At 37.1% G+C, this 24,714-nt stretch overlaps 2 protein-coding genes across 2 annotated transcripts in view; both read left to right on the forward strand.

Annotated features, from left to right (window-relative positions):
* Positions 1-24,714, forward strand: part of LOC145664038 (uncharacterized) — a 203,811-nt gene that overhangs the window by 29,761 nt on the left and 149,336 nt on the right. The gene's annotated exons all lie outside the window — the stretch shown is intronic.
* LOC145664040 (uncharacterized) lies at positions 433-23,191 on the forward strand. The gene is made up of 2 exons (XM_081730363.1): positions 433-1,208; positions 22,395-23,191. Exons 1-2 carry the CDS (start codon positions 756-758, stop codon positions 22,860-22,862), a joined length of 921 nt encoding a protein of 306 aa, XP_081586489.1. The 5' UTR covers positions 433-755; the 3' UTR covers positions 22,863-23,191.

The following is a 24,714-nucleotide window of genomic DNA, read 5'->3' on the forward strand; positions in this document are numbered from 1 at the left end:
TTTCGTTAGTGCTTTAATTTTTGTATATGCGTATGCTAACTTGACGTCAAGTTGGCATACAACAAAAAATTCGCTCTATTTATTTAAGTATAGCAGCACTAACGTTGGGAAGCTAGCACTATCGTAGTACTAACGATTGGTATAGTTACTTTCGTTAGTGCTTTAATTTTTGTATATGCGTATGCTAACTTGACGTCAAGTTGGCATACAACAAAAAAGTCGCTCTATTTTTTAAGTATAGCAGCACTAACCAGCACTAACGTAGCACTAACGATTGCATAGTTTTGGTCGTGTTGGCTAAATGTGTGTATGCTAACTTGACTTGACACACGTTGGATACACTGCAGAGTGACACTTTGTTCTCCTGTCCCACCGCGCTTATCTAGAAACTGCACTAGCGCCCTCTACGAAAAACCGCACTAATATCCTAGTCAGGTAAAATCTTCAGAGTTTTTATATAGCCACCAACCCATGAGCCCTGGAGCAATGTCACTCTGTCTAGTACTACAAATGGGGCAAGTGTTTTCGTTCCCTGTATTTAGGATTACCCACATCACGAGAACAAGTACGCGTCAGGCCTTCTTGAAGTTTGGAATTCTGGGAAGTGTATAGAACTTGTAAACAGACAATAAGTATTTCATTACAGCTACGGTTTAATCGACGAAGAACATTCGTTCCTTAAAAGTCGTGTTCTGCGATCATATCGTGTTTTATATAAATATTCTTGTGAGTTTTGTACTTTTTATCTTTCGAGTATGAGAAGAAAAATTAGTCGACGAGCAAAGGGAGTGAAGGACAGTGAAGCATTGTGGATAAAAGTTGAGGTAGATGATTCGGATAACAGTTCAAGAGACGATGAAAGTGTATGCACACCAGAATTATCAGAGTCAAAATCAAATCAAGTTCCTTGTTCAACTCCTGCATCTTCTACACCCGATGTACGTAATAAAGGTAGAATCTACAAAAGCAAATTCCGTAAATATTATGAAATTCGTACAACACCAAATTCTTCTGATAAAATAGCCACATGCCTAATGTGCAAGACGAAGAAAAGTGAGCTGAAGATGACTCAAGGATCAACCTCTGGGGTGAAAAGACACTTGATGCGTTCTCACATCAAAGAATACAAGGATTTGTACCCAGATTTTTCTGGCGTTCCAGCAGAGCAAAGCCGCTTCGGACAAAAAACAAATGCTGGTCCGGATCAGGTAAGATCTTTCAATTTATTTCTCGCTTTTTTCTGTCGTCTCTCTAAACATACTCCATAGTGCTACTCGAGGTTATAGTTAAGGAGCCGTACTTCCCATTAAGGGAAGGACGAGAAACGCCATACTTTCAGGAATTATTCAATGACTATCTAGGATGTTAAGAAGTAGGTAATAGACTGAGTTCTTGCCCTTGTACTTAGGGTGTTTAGGTAGTGCAACAGTAAGATGTATCCTCGTGCACGGGAGATGAGAAGTAGCTGTTCTTAACTATTACCCTACTCGAATTGGGTGTGAGCGTTCACCTCTGGTGCTTCGGGTCCCGGGTTCGATCCCAGCCCCCGCCAAGTGAACTTTGTGGTGGACAAACACCGTGTGCGTGGGTTTTCTCGGGGTTCTCCCGTTTCCTCCCACTTTCTTCATTCCACCATTTCATTCATTATTCATCATCACCGTCTCCTTTAGCCTAACCGGCATAAACGTGGGACGTAAAACTCAAAGATTTCATTTCATTTTTTTTCCAATTGGGTGTATTCAGAACCATGTTTACTCATGGTTACCCGCAGTGCGGGACAAAAGAGGCAGCAGCCTCCTGCCTGGAGTTTTGAAAGCACTTTGTTTCTCCGAAATACGCGTCAAAACATTTGATTACTCATACGCTACAGGATTTAATGTAGACCCTAGTTACTGTATTTAAATTTATGTAATGTGCGTCAATTCAAGTCGGCTTCAGGCAATTTGCCGCCTCATGCAACAGTAACATTTTCCCATCTCCTCAACCCCATCTTGGAAACGACACATAAGCGACGATTATAGGTGCGTTATTCCATCATAATTATAGTAGCATAAATGAAAACAAGTCGCCGAGTAATAATAACAAACTAATAAGAGGAGCTGTAGATCGGTGAGAACGAACATTACAGAAAGTTAGAAATTAACTTTGAGGTACGAGTATGCATTTTAATTAATAGCCCCACACTTTGCATGCACTATGCTAATTTTTTTGTGCCGCATGGAAGTGCATATGTTGCGCATATGGTAGAGTCGGCCTTGGCGTCATTAATAATGGTTTTACATGAATGTATTATGTGCATCCAGGTATGTATATCCGCGAGTTCACTTGTGTATCGGTCTTTTTCTCCTTCGTCCTTTGTAAAAATAATAATAATAATAATAATAATAATAATAATAATAATAATAATAATAATAATAATAATAATAATAATAATAAATAAAAAAAAATAAATAATAATAATAAATCCTGCGGGCGCTTTGTCTGGGGCAACAAATACTCTTACTTTTTTTTTTTTTTTTTCTAGTTTTGGAAAGTTCAGAAATTGACTAAGCACGCACATATTGATGACAGGATTTTCGCATTAGCAAGTATCTAAATAAAAAGAATGTTTGGAGGGTGGAGAATTTGGTGTAGTTATGATTTTATATTCTTTTCTATAATTAACATCACATTCTTCTGCCGAAATTTCAGATACTTTCAATTGTTGATTAACTTCCAGAATTATTTACGTTTTTCGTTGTTGACCAGCTCGGTTTCATTGTTGACAAATTTGGTACTATTGTTTTTGAGGTTGGGTTGGGAGTGTGAATATTCTTGTAAGCGGCGTCATTTGCGGAAGCCATAGCGCGGGTGGATGCGTGAGAAGTTCAGAAACACTCGTCAGTGGTGTTAGAGTTTCAGGGAAATTTAGCAAGAAGGGAAAAGGGGAGTTTTTCGATAAAACTTGAAAATCTAGGGAAATTCTCGCGCTGACTGACTGACCAATAGAAATGCATAATTTTTCTTTGTTATTCAGAAACAAACTAATACAATAATAATAGTTTGTGTTGTATGTGTATTTGTCTCTGTTCAACAGTGTTGCTAACAACCTCTGAATAAAATAGTCTAGATTAGGGTGACCAACCGTCCCGTAAAAACGGGATTGTCCCGTTTTTTCACTACCATTCCCGGTGTCCCGAAAAATTTTCTCGGGACGCCAAAATGTCCCGTATTTACGTACATTAAATACAAGAAAGCTTTCCAATCTAAAATTTCTTAATTTATATTATTATTTTCTTATTACATAGCTTAGAAAATACTAATATTCTAAGCTATGTGATTATATTGGAATATGTCTAATTACTGAACAACGTCATTACGACATTTGCGATGTTGGATGTGGTGGCTGCACTGTTTTTCCTCCTAGCCCCCCCCCCCCCCTTCATAGACGACAGTGCAAGGGGCTGAAAGTCTTATGAAAAATAGTTTTTACTCTGTTTCGGGCGGTGGAAGACTGAGGCGCTGTCACCAGTACAGTACAGTGTTTCCATGATTTGACTAAGATGTAACATACTGTCATTTACGAAAGGAGAACAAAAGTATAGAACTATAAAAGTGAAAGTAAAAAAGAAAACTAGCTGTAAGTGAAATAATGTTTGAAAGTAAGAAAAAGCAAATAAAGGGAGTTGGAATTCGATGCTCAGAGTAGTTTGTAATAAATTCTGCCACTGACAGATTTTGTTGATTGACAGATATTGATGAATGTTTTATATATATTTTAGTAATGTTTTCAAAATTTCATTTTTTTTTTTTTTAGTTGCTGATAGTTACTTGTTATTTAATTAATTCCACAACCTATTCAATAGGTTTTAAAATGAAAAAGTGTAAATTTGTCCTTTTTTGTGAGAGATACAGAGAGAAAGAGGGAGAGAGAACGGAGAGGCAAAATATATATATTTAGGGGAGTAACCTATCCAAACGTAAAAAATTGTCCCGTTTTTTCTAGTTGAAGATTTGGTCACCCTAGGCTAGATGACCTTCAGAAATAAGTTTTTTTTTATGCAAAAAAGGCTAGATTTTGAACTGCCAACCTATAACCCCCTTTTTTGTGTCTAAGTTTATAAGTGAGTGAGAATAAAATTTGGAATATTGAATTTTATTCGCTGAAATGAAATGAAAACTTAAGTTTTACTTCCCACGGTTATGCTGGCTAGGCTAAAGCAGATGGTGATGATGAGAAATTAATGAAATGGTGGAATGAAGAAAGTGTGAGGAAACGAGAAAACCCACGCACACGGTGTTTGTCCACCACAAAGCTCACTTAGTGCGAGTTGGAATCGAACCAAGGACCCCATGCACCAAAGGTAAGTGAATACTGTACTACTGAGCCACCGCGGCCCCTTTATTCACTGAAGACTAACAAGCAACATACATGATTTAAATTACAATAAAACCCATCAACAACTCATCTAATTCGTGAAAGTCAACAGCCATATTATCAGTTGAATTGGAATAAGGAATCATCGATGACGTCTCAGCTAGCCAAGGCGCTGATGCTGGATGCACCATCGTTGGATTGTGGATTGGTTGTGTTTGTGCAGACTGCCATAGTGTCTCGATTTTCAGTAGTACTTCTTTTGGCAGATCCTAGTCCTTTCAAAACACTTCGTATTTCTCCGTACTTTCATATGAATCATCCTGATTGCATTGAGAGTTTTCAAGCTAATTATCAGGAGTGCCCACAAGGGGGGGGGGCTATGACGCAAAGTGCGTCATTGAAATATTTGGGGGGGGTTAATAAATATGTTTGAGGGAGTGTAAAAATTAATCGAAAAGATTTTTTTTTTCATGGAAGAACACCTACGGGTAGACAATTAAAGGGGGGGTGCGTCATGGAAATAAGGGGGGTGAGCACCACTGTAATTAGATATCCTATTTGTTTTCTTTAATAAACAAAACCAATCTCTGTGGCTTGAAAAACCCAATAGTTTACTAAATTAGTATTAGAAAACTTCCATTCTTGGAATGAAGTGCAAAAATTAAAATAATTTTAAAATAGCAAAAGCATCCGTTTACTGCCGTTACGGGAGAGACATTACAATTCCATCTGAGTTGATAAGTATTGTTAAGTAGTTGTAAATGTATGGGTGGACAGAGAGAGAAGAAGAATGAAAAACAAGTTTTTGTTGCGTAATAAAACACCCTCTGTTAGATAAACCAATTAATACGATCACATATAATTACAAGTAGGCTAATTTTTAAAAATTATACTTTATTTTCACAGAAAAAATATTTTTAGAGTTAATTTAACGGGTAATAAAAAAAGCCAAAGATGGCAGAAGAGTTTCATAAAATAAGCTATAGGCTATTTAAGGCTATAAGCATTTAGTCGCTTTGTATGCCTAAATACCTCTCCAAATAGGCTAGATTTAGACAAATATAGGCTAAATTGGCATCACTGCTGCTCAGTATAGTATTATTGTTGGTTGGGTGTATTTGTGTATATTTTTGTAAAAAAAAAAAAGAAAAAAAAGAAAAAGTAAAAAAAAAGAAGCAAATGAATACAACAAACCCGCGAGCATGAAGTGCGTAAGTCGAATTTTCGCGAAAATGAGTTAAAACCAGTTTTATATACATATCTTTCGAAATTCTGCAACGATTGGTGGGTTGTATTTTGTTCAATAGGTTGATGACGTAATTAACCAAGTGTATAATGTAGTATGTCCAATATGTATTTAGTGCTTAAGTAAGGGTTTTTGCTGTTTCCTGAAAAACAAGGATTTGCGAGTTACGCACTTAATGCTCTCAGATACAGGAATGTGGTTGGTACTTACCAGGGGTGGATAAACACATCTGGAGGCCCAGGGCTACCAAAAAAAAAAAAAAAAAAAAGTGGCCCCTGAACTCAGCACCTAATACATTTCTGTCAAAGTATAACAGGAAAGTCAAGGGAATATGTTTAATATTTTTGGTCCTATTATTTTATGATGATTGTGTCTTCATGACTCTTTTTAGATAGCCAGTTGAGATTTTGATAAGATTGGAGGCCCTATCCATCTTGAGGCCCCGGGCTATAGCCCCCTAAGCCCCTCCCTTAATCCGGCCCTGGTACTTACTTTAATACTAACTAATTAACTAACTTAACTCTATGGCCTATGGAACCCATAGGTTCAATGCCGCATTCACAAAAGCTCTCCACTGACTTCTATCCTTAGCTAACAGCATCCAATTTCTACTTTGTATTCCAATCTCTGCGAGATTCATCTTAATATTGTCCTCCCATCTGCGCCTAGGTCTTCCTAATGGTCGTTTTCCGATTAGTCATTCATTCAAGACTTTGAAAGCGTTTCTACTTTCTTCCATTCTAGCTACATGACCTGCCCACCTAAGCCCCCTAGACTTGATGACCCTAACAATGTTGTGTAAACCGTATAAATTATGTAGTTCCTCGTTATGAAGTTTCCCCCATTCCCCATTCCCGTTCCTTTTGGGTCCCAATATTCGTCTCAGAATCTTGTTCTCAATCACTTTCAGTCTATGTTCTTCCCTCAGAGTAAGCGACCATGTTTCGCAACCACACAGAACAACAGGCAACTAAGATTATAGTTTTGTATATTTTAAGCTTCAAATTCCTCGACAGAATTCGCGACGACAAGAGATTTTGAACCGAATAGCAACACGAATTCCCTGTTTTTAGTCGACATTTAATTTCTTCGTGAATATGATTTTCCTCTGTTAATATTGATCCTAGGTATTTCAAACTATCCACTTTATCAAAAGTATTATATAATATTTTAACGCTTTTATAATTTGCTGTATTACGGTCGCGACGCACTTCCATGTATTTAGTTTTCTCTGCATTTACTTCTAAACCCATGTCCCTGCAAGCATTTAATAAGATCTCTGCATTTCTTTCTATTGTTCTCCTATCATCCCCTAGTAAATTTACGTCATCAGCATATGCCATAACCTGGTGAATGCCGTTCAACTCTAGGCCCTGGTTTGATTTTCTTTATAGCGTATTCCAGAACAAAGTTAAATAATAATGGCGACAGCGCATCTCCTTGTTTCAGGCCATTTTCGACGTGACAGCTCGTGGACAAAAAATTTCCTACCCGGACTTTACTTTGGGATTCATTTAAACATATCTTAATTAATCTAATTAGCTTTCTCGGTATTCTGAGTTCTGTAAGAACATTGTATAATGTTTCTACTTACTTTAATAGAGCTAAATTAATCTTATCACATACCTTTTGTCATAGGAACTGGATATTCAATAAACTAGGGAAAATATCATAAGAAAAGGGATAATTTTATGTCCTTGAGGGGAAAATTTTGTTAAAGGAACCTACGAACACTGCTCGTTCGTTGGTAGCTTATAGGCAATCAGGCAAGTGTGATTAATAATTATGTAGAACAGGCATAGCCTAAGATGCGAAAAAGATTAATTTGAACTGAGAGGGAGTCACGCTGACTCAGTGCTAGAGCGCATACCGTACCTCTTGTACGTGGGGTCCTTGGTTTTATCCCCGGTCAAGTAAGTTTGTGGTGGGCATCGTGGAACGTTAAACAGAGATTTCATTTAATTTTCAACCGTGTGCGTGGGTTTTCTCGGGGTTCTCCCGTTTCCTTCCACTTTCTTCATTCCACCATTCCATTCATTACTCATCACCACCGTCTCCTTTAGCCTAACCGGCATAACCGTGAGACGTAAAACTCAAAGATTTCATTTCATTTTCATTTAATTTTCATCTGGAGCTGAGTGCAGAAAACAGTCTTAAGATTAAATTAAAATAACGTAAAAAAATTAAAAAATAAAAACAATGCTTGAAAAAAATGCAATAAAAGAGACATTGTTGGATAATTCAGTGTGAAGGACACTATTAACAAAAGTTTAGAAAATTGTACTAAAAAAGAAGGAAATAATTCGTTTGGTGGGATAGAATTAAGAAATGGGACATAAGGCCCGTATTTATAGGTTTCCCTAAATTCCTTCACCAGATATTATCCAACCAGGGGGACACCCAAAGTTTCGCTTAGAAACTATATTAAACCTCACATATCACCCCCCCCCTACTTGGCAAGTATTACTCGTTTGAGTTGCGAACTAATTTCCTTGTTTACAAATGACGTTAGTAGGGATGCGCACGAGTCGAGATTTAAGCCTGTCTCGACTCGTCTCGAGAAAATGTTGTCTCGACTCGACACTTCCTGTCTCGACTCGACTCGAAATTCGAGTCGAGACAAAATATACGAGTTAAAATATACGTACACATCATCTAGAACATTATGATTACCTACCTAATTGTCAGTGTGTCTACCTTTGGCACGGATAACAAGAGCGAATGCTCTTGGCATTGACGTAATGATCCTTTTGTAGGTCGCTGGAGAAAGTTGACACCACATGTGCACACACAGATCACTTCATTCCTGTAAATTCCGGGGGGGATGCACTCTGACGTCACGTTCAATCAGATCCCAGATGTGATCTATTGTGTGCCGATTCGGTGAGTTGGGGGGCCAACACAACACTTGGAACTCGCCCCTGTGTTCCTCGAATCACTCTATCACACTCCTAGCCTTGTGACATGGTGCATTATCCTGTCGAAAAATGCCACTACCGTTGAGTGTACGTAGTCTGCAAGCAGTGTGCGATATGCCTCGGTCATCGTGGTGCTTTACTCGAGCTCCACTAGACACATGGATGCATAAGCGTAACCTTGGCCCATATGGTTGTGGGGAGGGCAAAACATTCGTGCACACACACACACACACACACACACACACACACATATATATATATATATATATATATATATATATATATATATATATATATATATATATATATATAGTTCACTGGTTGCGGAGCTGACAGGCACAGTTAGAAAAGTCTTATAAACTTGGTTCAAGTTTGGGAATCATTCGTAAAGGTTCAATTTTTAAAACAAATTTAGAAGCGATGAAAAATCATTTTCAGTCTCTCTGCACACAAATGAAAGAAAACTGTTAACTCTAATGTCAGCTCAACTTTAGGGATTTTGTAGGTGTTGCTGACAATTGTGATACTTTCTGCTGATGGCTTGTGTTGATTCAACACGTCGTGGAGGGAATAAAGAACCTGCATATAATTTTCTTTGAACTTTTATTGCTACTATCTGCCACAAGGATGTCAATACCGGAATAATGCACTTCGCATCTGTAGTATTCAGCTGCTGTCTCACACTCGAAGTATCACCACCATCCAATGCTCGTGGAATTCGTCTTCTTCGTGGAACTTTCGGTGCACTGCATCCCATAGTTTCTGCAATTTCTTCTGTTTCTGTCCAGCGTATTGAAACTTTTCTCACTCCGTAAGAACTAAAGGCTGCAGATACTGGCTTGCGACAAATTTTTCACAGTAGAAAAATTGGTACGTGTATTCTGTAAGTGGATGGAAGTTGATTCGTGTATTCAAGAACACGTCTCATCAGTTGAAGGCGAATGGGCCGTCAATTTGATGTAATCTGCTATTTCCTCTAAAGTTTCAACTACAGGTCCAAAATGTTCTAAAACTGCACAAATAGCTTCCAATTTACAGTTCCATCTAGTGTCGCTCAAAGAATGTAACGTTACCGAATGCTTTAAGTTTTCTCCTTGACGTTGAATATTTTCAAAAATAGCGTGCTTTTTTTGACGACGCTTCTATGAAGGAATGCAAACTACTCAGAACACCAAACATGTTTCGAATCGCAGACACTTTTCAACATACATCAACAATTCATAAGTTCAAAATGTGAGCGTAACAATGAATATAAATGGCTAAATCGTTCACGTCCCTGATCCTCTTTGCAACGCTAGAGTACTGACCACGCATAGCGGCTGCACCATCGTAACATTGTCCTCGGATGTTATCTACGCTCAGACCCAGTGATATTAACACATTTGTTAACAGTTTGGACAGACTTTCGCAGTTTTTTTTTCTGTGTTTTAAAACCCGATAAAACTTTCGTGAACGTTTAATGTTTTATCACAGTATCGCAAAACAATTGATACTTGTTCATGTCGTTTCAAATCTTGAGTTTCATCCATAATGACACTATATATACCTGCAGTTTTCACACGATCAATTATTTTTCCCAGCACATACTCACACATTAAATTTAGAAATTGATTTTGTTATTCAGGACTAATGTATCTAAATGTTTTCCCTTTGTTAACGTAATACCGAAAAAGCACGTCATTTTCTTTGGATCTTAACGATACGAGTTCTAATGAATTACCTTTATTTTTATTTTCGTTATTTTCCCTATGGCCTCTAAGAGAAACACATTGGCAAGCACAATACAAATTACTATCTAGAAGTGCTTCCAAATATATTCTATTGCCGTTAATCATTTGGTTCGATTGCAAATCTAATTTACGCGCAACTGATCCGTACAATAGTGCGTTTCGGAATTCCGAAGCCTTAGAAATACAAGTCTTATGAGCGTTACTTGCCTCATAAGTACTGAATTTACCTACGACCTTTTTCCAGTTACGGAAACCCTCCTTAGTACAGGTGTCTTCAGATTTCGGAATATTTTCGGAGAATGTGCGACAGTAAAAGCAAAAAGCACTATCTCAAGAAATGCTATATTCTAACCAACTGAATTGAATATACCATTGAGATCGGAACCGGCGACCATTTTTATTGGTGTATGTTTTCAATTGCGATTGACGTTAATCAGTAGGTTCACGTCTCATATAGCCTCGCTGCTGAAACGGACGTTAAACTAAAAATAAATTAAATTAAATTAAATCAATTGCGGTTGAAAGGGACCTAGACCTACTGCCAGAAATGTCTTTGCCTTTTCACAACCTTTGACTGGATCACGATCTTGTGAAACTTCATCTTGTGACACTGTTTCCACAATAGTGCTGGCATTTGAATTCTTATATTTGGAGACTTCATCTTTTGACACTGTTTTCAAACTAGCACTTATTATCTTCTGAAACGCAAGAAGTAGATTGTTTAATCACTATTTCATTATCTCCGTTGGCACTGCCAATATTGCTAAGTTTCGGCTTCTTACTAAAATACTCCAACAAAAGTTTTTTTTTTATAGCACTGCATATTAGTCACAACTTCCTGTGAAACTTGAGAAATGTTCAAGTACCACAGATAAAATATAAAAAATGAAACCACTATATACCGATACACGTAAAGGCTATATATACACACAAAAAAAAAAAAAACTTCAAACGCACTGCTCACTGCCAAAGAGGCCGATTTCTCTGTAACTTTGGGGGGGGGGACCATTCAGATGTGGGTTTGTATATTCATAAAAAGTACATATAACAATACAAAATACATATAAAAATACATATTCAGAAAAATACATGGGGGCCCGACTCCCCAGCTCCTCAGGATCGATGCCCTTGCTCACTGCAAACCAGGGTATCAACGAACAATCAACATTTAGTACTAGATTAGAGAGTAGAAAATCACTAAATTTTAACACCATATACAGGATGGCCCGTTTTAATCTTTCCACGGAAATATCTCGAAAACGGTTGAACATAAATGAACCGAACAAAAACTTAAATAGGAAATTCCATGGGGCAAATCGAATGGTAGTGTCGCGGTGCCTTCCAGGGCCAAACTTCAAGGAGCTCCGGGGCTCAACATTAAAATTTTAAATGGAAACAAGGGGCGAGTGATACCTCGTTCCATAGATCTTTAAAAACTAGAAAGCGTTGTGGCAAAAGATTTTTCATATCGGTCACCGTATTCAAAATAGCCGCCAAGATATGTTGCCTGTATCACACAAAACGTCCAGTACCTCTAATATGAAAACGGTTGAACATAAATGAATCAAACAAAAATTCAAATAGGGAATATCATGAAGCAAATCGAATGGTGTTGTCGCGGTGCTACCCACGGCCACCTTTCATGGGGGCCCCGGGCCCAAATTTAAAACTTTAAATTGAAATATGGGGCGGGTGATACCTCATTCCATAGATCTTTGAAAACTAAAAAGTGTTGTGGCAAAAGATTTTTCATATTGGTCACCGTATTCAAGATGGCCGCCAAGATATGTCTGTATCAAATAAAACGTCCAGTACCACTAATATGAAAACGGATAAACAGAATAAAACTCGCATAGGAAATCACAGAAGGTATTTATCATTCCACAGCTCGAGAATAATGCAACGGAGAAAAAGATTATTAAAGTAGTATAATTGACATAATGCAAAAGATGAAATGCAATTCTTAGAAAATTATCTTTCCGATTTCCCTCCATAAGTAGGTGAAGCGGGAATTAATAGGAAAATCTCAAATGGGAACCCCACTTTTACTTCCAATAGGTATGGTTTGTCTGAAACACTTCTATGTACAAGTAACTGGTGCTGTAATGAATAAAAATAAAGTGAAATTCAAGTTTAACACCCATTTACATTGCGAAGTGTGTTTGGATAGGAAAAAAGAGCAACTGAAATGAGAAGTAAAGGTTCAATAATACAGTTTTGGAACTTGCAAACATTTTGCCTTCCATCCCCCCTTCTCCCCTGATAATTTAACGCAATGTGTGCAAGATGTTTGGAGGCATCTGCATCAGTATGAACAATTTCGTTACTAAGGATCACAACTGAGCTTACCGCTGAAAGTTATTTGGAATGTAACTGTGGACAACATTTCAGTGAAGCTCATATTCTATCACATGCAAGAAGACATAGAAGAGAAATAATCGAACAAATATCGTTGCAGACGACTGTTGTACATATTGTTCGAAAAATTTGTTTCGCATTTCAGTTGATTCATTTTTGCATCAAATCATTGCCTACAATCAAAATGGAAGGTACCATTTAACAAGAATTTTACATACTTTATCCCATTACAGAGACATCTATCTCTTATAAAAACACATTTCAGATAACTTTGTTTCGTAGATACAGTTTGCAAAAAACTAAGGTTCTCATTTGCAATTTCACCGTTTCTTCCCGCTTCACCCTTTTACGGAAGGAGGTTGGAGCGATAATTTTCTAGGAATTTGATTTCTTCCTTTGCATTATGACACTTTCACTCTGATCATCTTTTCCTTTATTGTAGCATTCTCGAGCCGTGGAATAATAAATACCCTCTTTGATTCCCTATTTGAATTTTTGTTCTGGTGTTTTCATATCAGTGGTACTGGACGTTTTACCTGATACAGGTACCATGTCTTGTGGCCATTTTGAAAACAGTGACTCATATGGACAATCTTTTGCCACAACACTTTTTAGGATTTAAAGATCTATCAAAGGAGGAATCACTCGCCCCATGTTTCCATTTAAAATTTTAAAGTTGGGCCCTGGGCCCCCATGAAGGGTGGCCCTGGGTGTCACCGCGACAACAATATTCGATTTGCTTCATGATATTCCCTATTTGAATTTTTGTTTGGTTCATTTATGTTCAACCGTTTTCATATTAAAGGTACTGGATGTTTTGTGTAATACAGGCAATATATCTTGGCGGCTATTTTGAATACGGTGACCGATATGAAAAATCTTTTGCCACAACGCTTTTTAGTTTTTAAAGATCTATGGAACGAGGTATCACTCGCCCCTTGTTTCTATTAAAAATTTTAAAGTTCTGCCCCGGTCCCCCATGAAGGGTGGCCCTGGGTGACACCACGACATCACCGTTCGATTTGAACCATGGTATTTCCTATTTAAGTTTTTGTTCGGTTCATTTATGTTCAACCGTTTTCGACATATTTCCGTGGAAAGATTAAAATGGCCCACTCTGTATATATATGGAGAGGAAGAGAATCAAACTATAATGGCTAGATACTATTCCTACTTCCTAGTATGTCCCATAAAATTTCCCGTATCCAGAACAGGACAGTGGGGAAGGGCGAAAAGATTTCGGGTGAATAACTGAGTTGCGGTTCTCAAGAGAAGCCATATTTGTAACGATTATAATTTTATTGCTACAAGCTAAGAAAAGAAAGCTTATCCCATGCGCTAATTCCTTATAATGTATACAAGAATAAATAATACACTAGGTATTTCTTCCCTTATCTAAGCGATAAAATTTAAACATATTTACCGTGTGACCTCCCTCAAGAGCCGCCTCTGGATTACTTGAGTTAACTTTACATCTGTAGTTCTTAGTACAGAAATGCTATTATTATGTACTACATAGAAGCAGATCATTTGAAATACATTGATTAGCTCAAATGTGACTTTAGCAACTTCTCAAAATTAAGAATTGATTACAAAATTAAGACGTAAGTCTATCAAGTGAATATAAAGCCTGCCTACCTGCAGAAGGCAAATCCATCTATTTTTTTTTTTTTTTTTTTTTTTTTTTGAAAGGAAAAAGAAAACTGAAAGTTCTGGTGGAAATCACTATGGATATTATGAACAACGGGAACAACCAACGTAGAATTCGCACTCCACAAGATACCGAACGAAATTACTAACTAAACTAATATAAGACTCCAACGAACTGTTTTGAAAATGTACGTATATGTACACTCATGTCCAAAATGATTGTTGCATATCTGTAACTGTCTTCTTGTAAGAATATAATTTGATAATGATTTTGCAGGGTACCTTCCTGTTTATTGATGTCTTTCCTAGAAACCTAAATTAATTTACTTATTAGCGCAAGAAGAAAGAACAGTGTCCAAATTTCAAATCCCATATGCCAAAAATTTTCTCGTGAGAAATTAGTGAGGTTAAAAATTGTACAGATAATACGAAAAGATAGGACAAGTTTACGTAACAAAACGTAGAAGCAGAGAATTACAGTATTATTTCTCCACTTACTTCAGAAAACTACCTGCTCACGATAAGTAATTTCCAATCTCATCCCATATCGGCGAACATAAAGAGGAGGAGGGCCAAGATACTATCTGTTTACCCATGGTCATTTCACAGCAGAGGTTGCTCTCAGAGTGGAACAAAAAGCTTCTAAGCCGAAACACATTTTTCTTGCTACGCCAAAAATCACTAGATTGTGCAGATTTACGCGAAGTATATAATCACTAAATCTAGTACGAAATCACTAAAAGTGGCATCCCTGCTGCAAACACAAACTTCAGAATAAATCAAGTGTATTATTTTTGGTTTGGGTGCCAGGGTGGCTAAATAACTCGTTGTTATAACCTTACAACAATACCAGATGTTGCTATTTCTGTGACACAGGGAAAGCAATAAAATATCTTTTGTATTTAGGACCACAAGATTTCCGACAAAGAGTCGAGTTCTGTATGTCTCTGCTTTCTTTATAAAACTCACCCTGTATCCCAGACAACAGACCGACCTGTACTTCCTTTGACCATCAACGTACACCGCATCCCCTTTCTGCAGCACGCTCAAAGTTCACTGACCTTTATTAAGACGGATGTATTATAGGGAGCTAGCTTTAATGCGAGGCTGAGGAATTTAGAGTTGATTGGCAGGTTCCCCACCCCGTCGCCAAGAAACGGTCACTCGACGTTCCTGGGCAGGGTTGCCAATGCGTTGTGAAAAAATTCAACTAATACTCACTTAATTCAAAGAGTTTATGCAATTATGCAATCCCTATCGAAGATCTCAGTATACGTGGACACACGCAAAATAGGCTGTGATAACAAATGCTTCAGTTTTTTCTCCCTCGCTTCTTCGTCGCACTGCACTATGGCCTTCCTTATTACTTCTCTAGCTTCGCTGTGTATAGTTTGCCCTCTCTTACGCTGTGAAGCCATTGTCAAATGAATAATAAGCAACAAAACCGCAACCACAACAGCACACAACAAATAACCAACTCACACTAACTCTTCAGAATGACATTCATGTGACAAATTTTTAACCCTGGCAACGCTGACATATAGAAGGAGGGTAAGGGAGTATTGCAAGAATCAGGCAGAAAGATTGTTGAAATTTTTCCCCCTTTACCTCAGCCCCCGCTGGTAAACAAGCTAGCTCCCTATAATAGCAAAACATTTATTGCAAGACATTACCAGATATGGTTAAAATCAGAGTTCCATTCCCGTTGTTATTCTAGAACTTTTTTCAGACTTAAAGACAGTTTACAGTCGAACATTTTATAATAATATCAGCATAGATAAGACAAAATTTTCAATAACTGTCCATTGCCTAATAAACAGCCAGAATCAGTAAGGGAGAAAGTATATGAACATCTCTGAACGTGAGCATTTTTTAAAATTTTTTTAAAGATATAGTTCAATCACAATTTTACACTGGTTCTGTGATCCTCCCCCCCTCAAAACTGTTCAGAATAAGTCGTATCTTTATTCAAATTACAAGCATTTCTAATGTAACAGAAAAATAAAGAAATCCTGAATTTGACACTACAGTTTATAAATTATTATTACCTTGGTAAAGGAACATGTAATGTCTAAAAACAAAAAAAGCAATAAAGTGAGGTGTGAACCAATTCAGATCACATGCATCGAAAGTGAGTGACAATTACCCAGCTAGTAGTAGAGAGGCAGTGACAGTTCTTAAAGTGAGCCGGAATGCGCCGGCAGTACGTTCCGGCAAATCAGCCTGCTGTCAGGATTTAGTTTGTGTGCAACACTTGTCACTTTATAAACATTATGCATTAATTTTTAATTAATATTTTGGTTCCGTCTATGAAACAACTATTAATATGATTTATCAAATCAGATCAAAAACATGGATCAGGGATTATTTACTTTCATTATTGACTGCGTTCTGGCAAATCACTGTGGATAGGCATTCTGGTGAGGTGGCTATTCACTGAAGTCACTTTTAAGTCCTGGGCAGTGTGTATGCCTAATGAGCAGCATTTTAAAGGCGGAGCATGACCACGAACTCTGTTCCGACCGACCATCCTGACTGAGTGACTGAAGTTCTACCTGGTACCTTTTGTCAGGCTAGAGTCGCTATCTTTTCACTTCCTTGCCCCTCCTTTCTCTTGGCCTGGTTAGTCGCCCAAAGACCTTAATAGTGTGAAACAAAAACATAAAATTAAGCAAAATGGTGTATTCTCTTCAGCTCAGTTCATAGACAACACTGGATGACTATCCTAATAAACTTTAGAAATGTGTGTGTGTGTGGGGGGGGAAGTTGCCCCATTCCCACCCTAAGTTACATATATGCATGGATGCTCACTTGAATTAGTTTCAAGGCTGTTTCTGAGTAAGTACTTTCTTCAAAATAATATTAAAAATTATAGAAAGATTTTCGAGACATTCGAGTCGAGAGATAAGTTTGTCTCGGCTCGTCTCGAATTTTACAAAGTGTGTCTCGACTCGAATTCGAGTCGAGTCGAGATTCGAGACTTGCCTCGACCCGTGCGCATCCCTAGACGTTAGTCACATGACGGCTAATAGACGTACTGGTTTTACTTGAGATTTCTTTCGTATGCATTTTTTTCAAGAAATTTAAAACCATATGCTAAACCGAATCAAATTTAATTGGAAGTATTAAGTCTCTTTGCGCTGAATAATTAAAACTGTTTCGCACAACATAAGTGAATGAAGTTACTGTTTCAAATTGGGACTAGCCATTGACATGTTAGCGTAAAAGACAATAACTTCATTCACTTATGTTGGGTCCAGGTAAATGGCAACGTTGCGTATAGACAGTGTACAGCCCAAACGGCTCGTCCGATTTAAAAAAAAAAAAAAAAAAAAAAAAAAACTTTAGATTGAAAACCTATTTGGAGATGGTTTTACATTTTACATTTTGTTGTAACTCTGATAATAACAGAGTTACCCTATGTCAAGGGACTTTTGAAACACCCTATATATATGGGTAAAAGAGGATCCGAAAAGGTAGATAGCGGCATGACGTCACGCCGTCCCCCTGCCTGTCTTTGCCCATTGTAATATTTTAGGAGCTGGGGGTATGCCGTACATTTTTTTTTTTCAGGTTGGGAGACTGCGTCCTCTCTCGTTTCTTCTCACTTTTACCCTTGTAAATATATAGGGTGTAACAAAAAGATACGGCAAAATTTCAGGGATGGATTCCTTATGGGTAGATAAGCAAAAAAGTTTATATGATCATAAGTCAGGAAATGCATCGTTACAGAGTTACTACTATTGAACCGTCTGTTGCTGTGAACTAGTTACATTCTGGTCGCTCCTTTATGTGACTTAATTTAAACATCAATAGCTCACCCCATAATTAAGCTAGAAAGATAATTTTGGTATCAATGCGTTTCTGAAGGCAGTGGTGCCCCCCCTTATGTCTATGACGCACCCCCACCAATTGTCTAACCGTAGGTGCTCTTCCATGAAAAAATCTTCTTTTCGATTAATTTTACCCCCCTCATCAAACATATTTATATAGATTTTAACCCCCCCAAATATTTCAATGACGCAGTTTGCGTCATAGCCCCCCCCTTGTGGGCACCCCTGCTGAAGGACGAAGTTTTCGACGGATATGTATTTCATGTATGTGGAGAGTATCACGGTGGACGGGGGGGAGGTTAACTACGTGATGCAAAAAAAAAAAAAAAACTGTTAGTTTCCCTCGCCCGTTCGCCGTAGTACCTCCAAAATCCATGAAATACATATCTGCAGAAAGCTTCATCCTTCAGGAACACATTGATTCCAAAATTATCTTCCTGCCTTAATTAGGGGGTGAGTTATTGATGTTTAAATTGAGTCACATTAAGGGGCGACCAGAATGTGATTATTTCACTGCATCAGATGGCCTAATGGTCGTAACTCTGTAACGATGTATTTCCTGACATAGTCATATGAACTTCTTTGCTTGTCTACCCATAAGGAATCCATCCCTGAAATTTTGCCGTACCTTTTTCTGACATCCTGTATATATATATATACGTTGAAATTGACGCTAGTAGGATTACATCACTATCTGTATGCATTATTGTTTATATATTAGAAGTAATTATTTATGATTTCGGCAACCCTATTGCAATGGACATTTTGGTGTACTATGTTGTACGAAAACTTTAATTCAAGTGGGTTTTTTTCTTTCATTGCAATCTGTCGTTCAGAACTGTAATTAGTGTTCCCGCATAGAAATGTCTAGCTCTCGTGTGTTAGAGAATAGTATTATACTTCCAGTTTCGCATAGAAACATTCATTTATTAATATTCGTAACCAGTCATCTGTGGAAAGTTGGGACATTGTTATGTTATTAGCAGGACCCGGATCTTGTTGACAAGTCAACTTTCTTCTGTTACGCATAGGAGAAGGCAAGTTCAAGTAAAAACGTTATCCATCAACTCTAGGTTCTAAAAATATAGTTTTTTAGGATCAACTTTTGGTCTCTTTTTGCTGTTTTGAAATTTCAGATCAGTTTTTAATATTTTAAGGTAACTTTTAGGTTACGTATGGTCTTTTTATTGTTTTTTTCTACATAAGGAAATCTTTAAATGAACACGGTTTACGGATGTGGAAAAGACGAAGTTGAGTAATCTCTTTTCTTACTTCCTGACTATTGGAGTGGAAAAACTGCATTCTTAACAAGCTAATTAAAACTAAACTGTAGCTGGTTAACGAAAGGCGGGGGTTGGTAGGTGGCCAAACAGATAGTTTTGGGTTATTGACCAAGTGCTTCCTAGTTTCAACTCGGGAGTGAACTGACGCTTTCAATACTTACAATGCCGTGCAATGGACTGATCAATGGACATAAGTGATCAATGGACTGCAACTAACTGAAACAAAACTTTTTGAATATGAATGAGAAATGTTAATTAAAAATCCAATGGATATTCAAAAATGTCAATGTTTAATGAAATAAAAGTTTGAGAAAACGTAAGTTTTAAGGTCAATTTTTGTGATTTTTAGGGTCATTTTACAGGAATTTTAGTGTCATTTTATAGGTCACTTTTTATTTATTTATTTATTTTTTAAGTCAACAAGATCCGGGCCCTGATTATTAGAGTAAGGAGTTAGGTAGAATGTTTTTTTTTTTTCCACGGCTTCTAATGAAGCTAAAAACTTGACACCTCACCTCGATCTTTGGTATACAGTATCATTTTTGCCTAATCAGATACTGTTCCTCTAGCGACAGTGTGTCCAGAAGAACAGTGCAAAATTGCTTTAAAAAGGGAATTTTATAGGAAAATTCGAAAAATTTCCCTCCGTTACTTCCCTCTTGTATGCAGTACTGTTACAATCTGTATACCATCTGCCAGCCTGTTTCATTAGCTTTCAAACGAGGTATATTATGTAACATAACTCCTACTACAGGGTGTGCTAGAATGTTTCAAACAAAAATCGCCAAGTGTAGGAGGCAAAAAGTAACCCCCACCCCTATCTCCGGAACGAAGTGGAGTAGACCCTATGTTCACATAAGCATTTTTGCTTAGAATCGTAGAGTGTTATCGTAGAGCGTCCAGACTTCTTTCATTTAACAAGAGCTTTCAAACGATATACTATAACTCGACAAGTTTCAAACCAAGATGCGCAGAACGCTGCGGAGCACTTCGTATTCCGCCATCCTCCCCACTACTCTTCCATCCACTGGTCTGGCTTTGAAAGTTCCAGTGATACTAACTCAGCAAACTTATGTTACAACAAATATCACCTGCTAAAATGTTTAAAAGTCCGAATCTTACTTTTTTTTTTTTTAGTAGGTTAGCAGCCTCATGGTAGAGGTTTGCACGAGCTCGGGCCTAGGGCCGGGCCCGGGCCGTAAATTTTTAAATAAACAATCATATTTCTCGGGACCTTTTCGGGCATAATACAACGATATTTTCTGGAGAGCTTTTAACGCACACCTAAATTTGTAACTTAAGACGCCCACACTCAAAATCACTGTGCAATTGAAAGAAAAGCTGTGTAATAGAGAAAAAAACTAAAGTAACAGAAATAAATATGCTTAGCTTGTCTGAGTGAAAATACTGCTTCTTACGCTGAATTAAAAGAACAAGAGCATTGGGAACAATGTGTCTTGGTTTTTTCTTCAAGACAATGTCAGTTTATATTATATGAGAATTTATATAACTTTTTTTTTAATTCATAGTAAACTAAATGTACAGGATAACCTTTATTTCCTTGTTCTCTGAATCATGAAAGCTTTTTAACTGCAAAATTAAACATTTAATTGTTGCAAATAAAAAAATACAATTTTGCCTTAGTTGTTAAGTTTTTGTAATTCGGGCTTATTTCGGGCTCATTTGATTATCACATGGGGTCGGGCCAAAATGCTAAAACATATTTCTAACTCGGGTCGGGCCTCATATTATTAATTCACGGGCCGGGCCCGTGCAGACTACCTCATGGATACACTGTAAGCAGTGACGCTTTCCGACGGGGCGATCCCTTCACGCCTTCTGAAAGGAAAATTTCTCTTGTTGTTATTATTTTTTCATTGGTACGAACTGGCACAGTCAATATACAGCATTTACACTCAAATGTTGTAGAAAATCCTCAGACCATTCCGCTCCCTGCAGATTGCAACACTGCAAAACATCATCGTCGCGGAGAAGGGAGTGGGGAAATGTAGGATTAGGTGCGCAACAGCTAGGCTGCAGCGTTCTGTTTACAAACTTTTTTACTTATACTTGACCTCCCTTGCCATTTGAAAATTTGAGTAGGACTCAGTCTGGGACCCCGGGACACACATTTTTACTTTCAATCATTGTACTTCTGAAATAATGACACATATGTTTTCCTGTTTTGACATCTGTTGCACCGTTTCACATTTATAGGGGTGGCCATAGACTTTATAATGACATTTTTGCCGACACTTTGAGCGGTCGCCATTTTGCACAGGCTAATTTTAGAGAGTCTAGAATTGTTTCGTCTTGTTGCATTTCCTAACAACTTTCTAACGATATGCTACTTGACCCCCTTACCACTTGCGATTTTTGAGTTGGATTCTGTCTGGGACCCTGCGGGTGGCTCTAGAACAACACTGATACGTTGTATTTCTGAAATGATCAAACACTTATTTTTCTGTTTTAGCATCTGTCTCATCGTTTGCGATTTCTAGGGGTGGCAACGGACTTTCTGGACACCCTGTACATTCATATAACTCGCACAGGATATGCATTCGGAATATATATATATATATATATATATATATATATATATATATATATATATATATATATATATATATATTACAGTTTCGTAATAGGCTTCAATAGTGCTTTAGATTGGTGTATAAACTATCCTTCACTTCGCTATATAACCTCCCTCTCTTCCCTTGTTAGTTTATCAGCTGACTCGGCAGTTACATTTGTTGTTCCAACACGACACCTTAATTTAGTGTGCATTTCCCTTTCTCGTATGATTTATTTAGAACAAAAAAGTGCTAAATGTTCCCTAGTAGGAATTGCATATTTCTTAACGATCATATTGTTGTAAACCATGTATCTGAACATTTCGTAGGTTCTTCAAGTATAAAAGAGTTCTATTATAAATTATTATTATTATTATTATTATTATTATTATTATTATTATTATTATTATTATTATTATTATTATTATTATTATTATTATTTTCAGGTAGGAACTGAAGATACCGATGAAGTGGTTGTGTATTCACCTGAAACTTTAGAAGTGACAGTGGAAGGATTTCAGGACGAGAGTGTTCAAAGTACGTCGTCACTAACCAGTAACGTGTCAGATCCAAAAACTAAAAAGCGTAAAACCGAAGATACATCCTCACAAGAAGTCCCAAAGCCATCCAAGCGCAAAGCGTATGCAACCTATGCAGCGTATGTTGGAGAAGAACTTGCCAATTTATCGCCAAGAATGGCTACGTATTGCCAAAAGCTTATCAATGATGCAATATTCGAAGCTAAATGTGGTACATTAACAAGGTATTCGAGAATTGTAACTGAACCAGAAGGGCATAGTAATGTTTCAAGGATCATGACCCACTACGAAGCCTCAGAAACATGGACTACAGAAACAATGACTGACCCTCTGGCAACAGAAGACAGTAAAAATGAAGTGACTGAAATCAGCTAGGTTGTATTACCAATATATTGCTGATAAACCTATAAATTACTCTAGCAACATACTTTGTAGGCCCTACATAGGCTCCTCATCTTCGACATAGGTGGGGGTTGTGAAAATAGATTTCAAATATACGTTGATCCAACGTAGTTGAGTGTACGTTGGCCAGTCCACTTTTTGCAGTCATTTTCGAGTAATTTTACTTCTTTCGTAGGAGTACGTTGACAGATTGAGTTGAGTGGCAATCAGACATAGAGCCAACGATGTTGGTTGACTCTTCCTACTGTTTCCACTTATTGGCCTACTGTGTGATGCTAGAGTTCTAATAGGGGTTATACATTTTTTAAAAATAATTATTCTTTGAAACCTTAATCGTTACAATATTTTAAAAGCTTTTTAAAATACAAGATTTAACATTATGACTTGTTTTTCAAAAACAATGTTTGAGAAGCATAGTTAATGTCATCTTTGTGAAAATTTCATTGTGAATACTTCAAAACCTGGACACAATTGTTAAAATGGAGTTGTATATTTTGTGTTTTATGTAATTTAGAAATCTTAAGAAGAAATTGTTTAATTATTCCAAAGTTCGTCTTATACTGTATTTTGCTTTTAATTTTCCTGCTTTAAAGATTTATCTCATATGCTCAAACAGCTACCAAAGGTTCTATTAAATAATAGGTAACTAGTTTGCAATAAATTTGTGAACTAATTATTTTTATATATATAGAAAACTTTCCATGTTTTAGAAACAAATAAAGTTAGACTATTCATGGATTTTTTTGTGTGTTTTCACTTGGAGTTATATATTTTATCGGTGACCACTGACGTAAATAACGACTCCGCAAATCGGAAATATTTAATAAAGTACTTAGTAGGGGTTGCCAGAAGAACCTGAAGTAGCATACTAAATATTAATATTGATGACATTATACACTGGATTCAGAAACTGTTTCAGCAGATGGTCTGCTCAGTGCTGGTCCGGTGCTATCACGGGCCTTTGGTTTCAGTTGGTTGTGGGCCGAAGGGCGCCGATCCTGCCCCCCCCCCAAATCTCATGTGGACCCCCTGATTCTATTTGTGAATATTTAATATTTGGCATAATTTGAATGCAATTTGTCTTAAAATCCTCATATATATGCCGTCTGCATATTAATGGGCCCCTCAAATTTACAGAGAAATCGGCGCCCTTGTGTGGGCGCACCCGATCGAGAAACTTTTCAGAGCGTATCTTCGGTACTTACGACAATGATGATTAAATGTTTATGAAATATTAAAAAAAAAAAAAAAAAAAAAAAAAAAAACCTGTTTATATTACAATAAATAGCCAGATAAGAATTATTTAAGCAATGTAACCTAGATATAAATCATAAGTTTTGGCGTAAGTCAGTTCAGGATTGTTCCGTATGATATGATAAAGGTATGAGTGAAATAATAATAATAATAATAAAAAAAAGAGGGTATTGCATAACTTAACCCTTAACGAGTTTTCGTAACCATTTGGTTACACATGTTTTGATCTTGCCTATTGCGTTTGAAGACTATTATTTTTAGGTATTGTTCCTTGTGGTTATTTGTGTACATGTTTTCCGCGATCCAGAGAAGCTATTGCTTCCTGGTGACAACTCTGGTAAATTTTACGCGGAAGGTAGTCTGTGGATATATTGTTTTGCAAGCAGTGCCGGAAACAGACAGAAAATATAGTGAACCGTTAAGGGTTAAAAACGTCTCAGACAGCATAGTGGTAAAATTAGCCTGTATAGTTGTAAGCAATTTTGCATTACGAACACTAATAAGTAATATTTACAGTGTATTACAATTTATCTGACAACATAACTATAAGAAGACGAAACTACATATTAGT

Source organism: Thermobia domestica, chromosome 11 (assembly GCF_964235325.1).
Source record: "Thermobia domestica chromosome 11, izTheDome1.hap1.1, whole genome shotgun sequence".
Lineage (NCBI taxonomy): Eukaryota > Metazoa > Arthropoda > Insecta > Zygentoma > Lepismatidae > Thermobia > Thermobia domestica.